The sequence below is a fragment of the Furipterus horrens genome, unplaced genomic scaffold (genome assembly GCF_987537825.1).
Source record: "Furipterus horrens unplaced genomic scaffold, mFurHor1.1.pri manual_scaffold_1, whole genome shotgun sequence".
Classification (NCBI taxonomy): Eukaryota; Metazoa; Chordata; class Mammalia; order Chiroptera; family Furipteridae; genus Furipterus; species Furipterus horrens.
Genome location: NW_028327171.1, coordinates 93,022,113 through 93,031,924, shown reverse-complemented (window position 1 = coordinate 93,031,924; position 9,812 = coordinate 93,022,113). Strand labels below are relative to the sequence as shown.

Sequence of the window (9,812 nt, the reverse complement as noted above, 5' to 3'; positions counted from 1 at the left end):
AAGAGCCATATTAGCGCTAGCAGAAAGGCAGGATTCATATAGTATTGAAATTGTCCTGCAGGAGTTTCAGCGCCTAATGATCTCTAATGAAAATGTGCAACTCCTCAGCCAACTGAAGAAGAGTGTTCCAGCAATTAAGAAGAAAAACCACAGGCCACCCCTCCCCCCATTCGATTTAAGCAGTCTTCATTTTCCATGGTAGTAAATTTTCTAGTTATGTCTTGTAGATCTCAAAGTACAGGAAGGGAAGCTCCCATTCAAAGGCAATTTATCTTAAGATGCTGTAAATTATACTTTTGTGTGTGTGTGCATTTGAAATAAGTAAGTTGTGTTATAACAAAAATAAATAAAAATTTTTGAGTTATATTAATTAACCAATAACTGAAAGCCCACGAATAGACAAGATAGGAGATAAAACCGATGAGATTTTCGCGCTGTCAGAGAACGGGAAAGCAGGAAGAAGAGGAAGAAAAAGCGCTCTTTCGAGAAACAGGAAGTAGAAGGAGACATTTGCTTATAAAAGGACAAATCGGTCTAGAAACCCTCAGGTTAAAAGGAGAAAACTGCGAGTACCTTCAACACCGCTGGCGTTGCCTTCCCCTGAGGTTCCTAGAAATGACAACCTCAACTTTGGATAGCAACGAAAAGGTAAGTTTAGTTCGAATATAATTAATTTTACCGCAGGTTCTCTTTTCAAAGCCTTTCTAGAGCTCACGTATGGTTCCTTCTTGCCACAAATCGTAGTTTCCGGATGTAAGAAATCTCCATCTTGGAATCTCTTCCTCTTTGCCGGCGATTACTTTTCTTCCACGTGGCGGTGGCTCTGTGTATTTGGGTGACAGTAAAAAAGCGAAATAAAGATTTCTTTTTATAGTGCAAAAGAAGAGATTTTTGCAGAAAGGCATCTTATAGCTGGACAAGATAAAAAATGGTAAAGAAGTGGAGACCTACGGTAAAAATAACGTGGAAGCTGTAATATGGATAAGGTCAGAAAGTGAAGCGACCAATTAGTTTCTTTCCTCCAGGAGTAAGAAGTAACGTATCCCCAGTAGCTTTGGTGTCAAATGGGTCTCCAGACTAGGCTTGGGTCACGCTGGACTGGAGGAGAGGATAAATTGAGAATTTTTCACAGCGCTTTGGTACCGGGCGAGTGAACCGAATTGGTCAACATTTAAGTGTTTGATTATGGGCAGGTCATATAGCTGCTTTGAGTCCTCAGTTGCCTCTAGAGTAGAGTAATATCTCCCCAATAATTTCAGTGTTTTTGAAGCTAACCATTGAATATGTGTGAAAGCGCTTTGGAAAAGTGGTATACAAATGCAAAATCCCTACATGCAAGCTAGGCGTTTGAGAGCAATAGGAAGCTATTGAGATGATTTAAATAGGGAAAGGAGGTGGCTGCATTAAGATCCCGTTTGGCTGCTGTGGGAAAAAAATCCTACAGTAGGACTGGAATGGCGTTTATTTGCCTTCATTTTGAGAGGAAAAGCTAGGTTCAGAGATTTACTCAGGCATGTGTTATTTTGTGGCATTGGTTTTTTAATTTATGAGACTTGGTTGCCTAATTTGTAAAATAGGAAAAGTAATAAATTATTACCACTATGCTATGAGGATTAAATGAGAGAAGCAGCTCTGGCTGGTGTGGCTCAGTGGATTGAGTGCTGGCCTGCGAACCAAGTGGTCCCCAGTTCGATACCCGGTCGGGGCGCATGCCTGGGTTGCGGGCCGCCCCAAGTTGGGTCGTGCGAGGAGCAACCACACATTGATATTTCTCTCCCTCTCTCTAAAAATAAGTAAATAAAATCTTAAAAAAAAATAAATACATGAGACAAACACAGAAAGCACCTAGCACAATGCATGCTTATTGTACAAAAACCAGTAAATGTTACTTCTTACGTGTCCACTTCACCTTTCCATCAGAAAAAATATTGAGGGCCCAATCTGTGCTGGGTACTGTGTTAGTTACTATGATTGCAATAGGAGTAAAACAGATATGTTCTCTCCCCTCATGTCCTGGGGCAGAAAGAAGTCCAGTATGGCTTGAGCTTGGAAAGCTCTTAAGTTGAAGTGGCAGGCAGGAGCAAGAGTGTTCAGGAATGTGTGAGCTACAGAAGGAGGTTTTTTTTTTTTTTTTCCCAAGAGAGGGGAATGGAGGGAGAAAAATGTCGATGTGAGAGAGAGCGAGACATTGATCAGCTGCCTCTAGCACTCCTTCAATCAGGGACATGGCCCACAACCTAGGCATGTACCCCAACTGGGAATCAAATCCACAATGTTTTGGGTCATGAAATGGCACTCAACATACTGAGCCACACCAGTGAGGGCTACAGAGCATATTTTTTCATTAACCTTAAAAGCAAGGATAAGCCATGGAAGTATTTTAAGCAAGCAGGAGAACAGTCTGAGGAAAGAGTAGAGTTAGAACGGAGTTTGGAATAATAGATTTTTGCATCTTCCAGTAAGAGTTAATGATAGCTTGAATTGTGAATCATGTGATGAAAGATGGGAAAGCAGGAACACATTTCATACAGATTTAGGATATAAAGTGAAAGTATTTAGTGTTTTAGTTGATGGAAAGGAAGACCATAAGAGAAATGGTTTCTACAGACCCCTTCCATTTTCTCTCTATCACCTACTTGTAAATCATTTTTTGCCAATTTCCTTATTTTTTTTTTTAATCTAGCAAAGGGTCTACTAATAAACACTAAATTTAAGGAAATCTCAATAAGTTTTTATTCCATCCGTGCTCTCAGTTTGTTACTCATTAGCTGTGTTTTTAAAGTAAGCAGTTTAATTGTATACATCAAACGAAGATCAGAGATAGACCCTTCCCTTTCCAGGATTTCTTTGAAGATAAATTTGATGAAGAAAGTGTGATCCTCACATTGGTTCCAGTTAATGAGGAAGATAATGAAGAACATCAAATGGAACCAAGTGTTTCTTCAACCTCAGGAGCCAACCTGAAGATGCCTCAGACAAACAATACAGGTATGAGGACAAGGATTGCCCAGTTTGCTGTTCCTCCAGCTCTGGGAAGCTCAGGAAAAAATACTTTTCTTCTCTATCCTTTGACCACACAAGGCCCAGCTTAAATCTCACTTCAGTTACCTGTGGTAAGAGATTTCTCAAACTCCCATGCTTGTCATTTGCTAAGCATCATGTACTGCCTTGCTTTTAAGACACACACACACACACACACACACAAATCAGCATGTGGACTGCTTTGGAGAGTGTATAGTCTTATGGGATACCTAGATATGAGTTCAAATTTCCAACCAATAAAGCTCAATCTTCTCTTCATTTTGGTTAATATATACTTTATATACATTTATGAAAACTAATTTTCCCCAGGTTTATACTATATAACTGTAATTTTAAGGTGTACAAAGTGATGATTGATATATGTATACATTGTGAAATGATTACCAAAATAAGGTTAAGTAACATTCATTACCTCACACAAGAAGCTTTTTGTCCCCCTTGTGATAAGAATATTTAAGATCTACTCTGTTAGCAACTTTCGGGCATACAATATAGTACTGTTAACTATAGTATCTGTGTTGTACATTAAATCCTTAGAACTTACTTATCTTATAACTGAAAATTTTATACTTTTTGATCAACAACATCTCCCCATTTCTTCTGTCCCCGAGCCCTGGCAACCACCACTCTACTCCGTTTCTATGAGTTCTGCTTATTTAGATTCCACATATAAGTGAGATCAGAGTATTTGGAAGACGAACTAGTTTTTGGAAAACATGTAATATTTTGCTTGGTGAGTAATTACTGATCAAATATCTAGCAGTTTTTAATAATCATGACCCTTTGTGTCTTCAGTGCTTCATATAAGGCATTGAATACATATTTTCAGAATGATTTTATTCTCTGGCCCAACAATAAGGACTTCAAGATGAAGTCGATAATGACAAGTTGTGGCTAAGTAGAGTAATTTGAGACAAGGTGCCGTAGAGAGGAATAAGGCAGGATGACAGAATGGAGGGTCATTGCTTGTTGGAGGGCTTCCTTTGATTTCTGTAGGTCCAAAAGTAGAGATTTTGGAAGAGCACTCCAATATAATGTTCTATTAGGTGGTGTTGATGGCCTCAAAAGCACAACAGGTTGCTGTAAGCAGTGTGAAAAACATGGCGTTTTGGATGTCAAAACAGTTGGTCTGCCATTTTAATGGAGATGTGATTTTGCGCAAGTCCTTTGGTTCTTGAATCTATTATTACCTTGTAATATGAGGACCAGTATTTGGAATGGATATGTGCAAATTGGGTTGTAAGAAATAAGCGAGAACTTTGTAAAATCATAAAGAATCTTACATTTTAAAATTATTACTACTTTGGTTTTCTTCTTTACTCAGCTCATCTTCCTCAAATGAATGAACAATTCAAAGCTTACCCAAAACCAATTTTTCCCTTGCCAACCATTTTGCCTTCGATTAATAAAGTGCGTCGTGACACTCTGAGGCACTGGTGCCAACAAATTAATTTGAGTACTGAAGGCAAGGTGAGTACGTTGGTGGGAATTTCTGCTGCTCAGAACAAATATCGGAAGCTTTGTTGACTTTACTCTCTGCACCCCCATCCCCTTAAATTTTCTTAGAAAATAGATATTTATATGAGGCTGAAGGAACATGCTTACTCTGAAGAAAAACAAGAGGGTGAGGAATATGGAAACAACGTAAAGGTGAGTTGTGATTGTGAATTGTTCTCCTGTCCTAGCATCTCTGCTTATGTTGTACCTCTAAGGCGAGCTTACTGATATTTTGGGCCAAATAATTTCTTTTTGTTTTGGGGGACTGTGCTGTATATTTTAGGATGTTAAGCAGATGACACATCCCTGGCTTCTACCCACGAGATGTCAGTAGCAACCCTTCCTCCCCCACACAATTTTAGCAATCAACAATTTCTCTCAGTTGAGAACCACTACTCCTAAGAGAACTAACATTCCTAAACCTTTCCCATGCTGACCTACTTGGGTCAACTATAAAGAATGAGAAAACTGACAGCGAGTCATTCATTATGGCAGCACTTGACTGAGTACTCATCATGAATCCCATTTGCAGTTTACTGCTGAAACACCACAGGAGGCCACATTACAATCATGTTCAATGAAATGCAAGATGGTGACCAAGAGAGCAAGGAGTAGTAAAAGTAATAAGATGAGCAAGAGAGAGCAGGAGACCAATACAGTTGAAGTGACAACTTCAGCTCAGGAGGCCATGTTGGCAGCATGGTCAAGAATTGCTGCAAGAGCTGTGCAACCTAAGGCTGTGAATTCATGTTCCATTCCGGTTCCTGCTGAGAACTTTCTGCTGCAAACATCTGGTAAGATCAACTGTAAACAGTGAGTACTATTCCAGAGAAAGATTAAGTAACTTGAATCAGTCCAATACAGAAGGGTAATATAAGGAAAAGAGTTAGTTGAAATATACCTGTTGATTGCTTATTAGGTTCATAGAAGACATCTTTTTATTGATAGTCAAGTTTTGCCTGGATGGATTTCTAAGCCACTAAGTGATTGAGCAGTGACCCTTTCTTACCACTAAGCAGAAGTCCAATGTGGGAAGAACGTATAGTATGATAATGTAGTCAGCCGCAGCCCAAGGTCTTCTGCCTTTTACTCTCCTTTCCTTCAAAGTTCTTATAGCACTTTGCATAGCTTTGGTTCAGATCCTTGTCTTATGACTTCCTTGGTATGTGGCATTGGCCAATTCCTTAGTGTAAGCCTTGATGTCCTGATTTATAAAATGATTTCACAGAATGATTGTGAGACTTATGAGATACAACTTGGCACATACAAAGTATGCAATAGTAATTAAAATACTTGGAGCCCTTGTCCTCTTAAGAAATCTTGAGATAACTTAGTCCCCCACTTTTCTCCAGCTTCTCTGTCCTTGATATTTTTGTTCTCATTTCCAGCAGACTCTGTCTCAGGTCAGCACAAAATCACCCTCATTCTTTTTTTGCTTGGGTTCTTTTTCTCTCCACCTCATTTCCAAAAGAGTTCTGTAAGGCACGTTTTTTTCTTACAAAAGGAACACAGCCAAAGGCAAGACAGAAGCTGAAATTGGCCTACTGTCTGCTCTCCAAACCGCACTCCTTCCTGTGAAAAGGAATAGGCACCTTTTGCTAATTTCCAAAATCGTTCTCCGGCCACAGAGCTGTCTGGAGGACTGCTTCCCCAAAGATGATAACCTCTTTCTAATTTTCATTAATGTGCCATATGAGCTTGTAGCACCCCACACGTATTCATCTTTTAGATCCTCTCCATTGCAGTTTTTAAGCACCTTCTATGTTCCAGGAGTGTGCCTACTCACCGGATATGTAGCTCTAAACATAATCTGTTGTTTTACAGTCTGACAGGGGAGATTTTATGGGTATTTAGGCTCAGAGTGACTGCTCCTTTCTCAATCTCAAACACTTGATATCTTACCTTGTTTACCTTGTTTTTCCTTAAATATCCCTCTCCCCAGTTAGCTTATTCCTCAGGCTTTTAAACAAAGATTCTTTTGCCTTGTTTTATGTTTGAAGCAGTACAATGTAGTAGCTAGGCAAGGAGGCCATAAATCCAAATATCTGGATCTGTGTATTGATTCTGGGGAAATTATAATTATTTAACACCAACATCACAAGCTTCAGTTAACCTTACCTGTAAATACAAAAAGTAAATAGAAGATAAATATTAATAATATTCTTAATAAATGTAGGAATACATGTAAACCACTTAGCAATATTCTGAACACAAAGCAAGCATTTAAAAAAGTTAATTGATATTATCCCTAATATTATATAATTTGTGAAGTTATGTTATAGTTTCTTTTGGTTACATTTTTTTATGCTTCTCATTCAGTTGCTCCATCAAAAGAATATAAGAACAAAGTCAAGAGTGATTTGCTGAGAAGGTTGAATTGGGGTGCAGTTACTTGATCTTAGCTGTTTATATTTGCTTCTCATTCCTCCCCAGGTGTCAGGTGGTGTGTGGTCCATGGCAGACCTCTCTTGGCAGACAAAGAGGGGTGGGTTCGCCTGCAGTTCCATGCCGGTCAGGCCTGGGTGCCCGACACTCCCAAGAAAATGATATCTCTCCTCTTGTTACCAGCCTGCACTTTCCCATCCTCAGACCTAGAAGATAATATGTTATGCCCTGAGTGTGTTAAGAGGTAACCCTTAAATATATTTCTGTATGGTACACAAAAAAGTAGATGTCTGGATGGTTTCTGAATAATTTCGTATAAGAAAGCAGAGAACAAACATACTGTTTTCTTAATTTGCCATCAGGCAAAGGTAGGAAGGAAAAAGAAGTTGGTAGTGGATTAAAACCCAGATAAATGTGGCTTCCTACCCATCTTAACAAAGTATCTAAAAAGTTAGAGTATTAATTACCTCAATTTTAAAGAACTGTTAAAAAAAAAAAAAAGCATTTAGAGTTCTTAACATGTCAGATACCTAGCTGGGTATAAAAATAATTAGTAAGGCAAAATGCACGTAGAACCTATATTGGAGTAGCTTAGGGAAACTTCAGAAAGGATTATATGTACTGAAGAAAATCTTATAAGCTAGAAAGTAATAATTTGGAAATTTAGATAATGGAAACAACCCATACAAATACATAGAAATAAAAGAGCATAGCATCCTTAGAAATTGCAAATAGATTGATATGATCAAAGCTTGTATTGACAATTAAGTCTGGGAAAGGGAGGAGAAGACCATTGATATATTTATATCTGTAATAAAGGTCTCATAAATTATCTTGTGGGCCATAATTTCTCAGTCACTTTCGAACACAGACTGCCTTGAAAATATAATGATAGCTGCACATTACACACCCACTGTTCAAGAAAATATACATGGGGCATACACATAACACTGCTTTAGATTTTATGTAGACTATAGAACTTATACTGTTCACCCATTAGTACAAAATTCAGCATTTGGTGATGGAATTGGGTGGAGGTAATGTGGGATGGGTGTGGAGGGAAGCTAAGGTTTTTTTTTTTTAGGAAGTGGATTGATATCTTGCAACAGAAACTAGGTTGGAGGGTAAGTGAGAGATTACTATAACAATTCTATAAAGATATAATATATGACCTTGGCAAAGAATTTAAAGAGGAATGGAACAGGTTTAAGAGATGTAGGAGTAAAAGGAACAGGATGCTGTTATGTTAGATGGAAGAAAGGTGGATATCTGTCTAGTTCATTGGCGAAGAGTATGATATGTGGAACATGCTTGACATGGGTCTAGAGACCTGAGATAAGTATGGGTTAGAGAGAAACATTTTTGGGGGTCATTAGCATTTAAATTGTACTTAAGAGTGTGTACGAGTTAAAGGGACATAAGAAAGAACCCTAAAGAGAATCAGTATATCGATGGCAGGTGAGCAATGAAGACTGTACAAGTACAGTTTATAAGTTGGGAGTAAATGAGAAAAGGAAGCAAGGGGCAATTTCTGAGGAAAATGGTTGGGAGTGAATTGGCCATGTAAGATAAGGAATAATACAGTGCTATTGAGAATATCAATTTAGGACATAATTCGTGGCCTTTTTCAGAATGGGTTAAGAGGGTCAGTAGAAGCAGAAATATGATAGTGACAAGTTAGGGTAGATCATGTGAAGGACTATGACTGAACATAATACCTGAGTAAAAAGGAGGAGACAGCACTTGAAGTAGTAATAGCAAGGGAGCTTTGTTCCTTCCTTTCTTTTTATTTTTCTTCTTTAATGGGAAAACCATAAGCATGTGTGAACAGAGATGGGACGTGGGAGAAGCTATGGGAAGGGTAGGAATAGTGTACAGATGAAGGAAGTGAAACCAACTGTAGTGTACAGAATATGAGGACTGATAGTAAGTGGACAATCTTGTTCCTTTGTTTACTACATTAAATTCTCTTAGCCACATGTCTCAGGTGAAGGTGGGGGAGCTAAATACTCAAGAACTCCAAGAGTTGATTCCTTATTTTATGTCACTTCCAAGGGGTTGGTATGGAACAGTTTTTCAAAATTCTTTTTTAACTTGCTTTATAGGAATAAAAGGATGATGGAAAGATTAATTAAAATGAAGAAGAAGAAGAAACTTCGTTTGAACACACCCACATAATTCCTTTTGGATGGGTCATGTCTCAATAAAGAATAAATGCTGGAATGCTCATATCTAAATTGACTTTTGTATCCAATGATTGCTGTGCTCTGTTCTGGACATCCTCAGTGTTGCTTGATGCCTTGGGTACAGATGTGAATGTCTGGATTCTGTACTTGAGGTTTGCCAAAAAGTAACTGCCACTGCTGCTTCAGGTACTTAGGTATTTGGAATATAATTTGTTTTAATCAATACTTTTTTTTAGCAGTTTTAGGCTTTCAGAAAAATTGAGAGGAAAGTAATGAGTTCCAAAATTCTTGTCCCCTCCCACATTGCCCCTACCATGAACACCTTGAGTCAGAATGGTAAATTTGTTGACCCTTATATTGACCCATCATTATCATGGAAAGCCCATAGTTGACATTAGGGTTCAATCTTTCTGTTTTACATTCTATGGGTTTTGACAAATGTATAATGAGACATATCCACCATTAAAGAGTCATATAAAATAGTTTCACTGCCCTTAAACTTCTGTACTTTTATTCAACACTCCCCCCTCCCAACCCTGGCCCACTGATATTTTTACAGTATCTATAGCTCTGCCTTTTCTAGAATGTCATATAGTTAGAATCATACAGTATCCTTTCTAGATTGACTTCTTTCATATCAATATGCATTTAAGGTTCCTTCATTCTTTTCACAGCTTAGTAGTCCACTTTTATTTTTTCATT

General features: G+C 38.2%; 1 protein-coding gene across 1 annotated transcript; it reads left to right on the top strand.

Moving 5' to 3' along the window:
* The first annotated feature begins 420 nt into the window (after window positions 1–420).
* Window positions 421–9,102, top strand: DPPA2 (developmental pluripotency associated 2). Its single transcript, XM_090286869.1, has 7 exons — window positions 421–648; window positions 2,841–2,988; window positions 4,367–4,512; window positions 4,609–4,692; window positions 5,093–5,333; window positions 6,973–7,168; window positions 9,030–9,102. Exons 1-7 carry the CDS (start codon window positions 421–423, stop codon window positions 9,100–9,102), a joined length of 1,116 nt encoding a protein of 371 aa, XP_090142995.1.
* The last annotated feature ends 710 nt before the right edge of the window (window positions 9,103–9,812 follow it).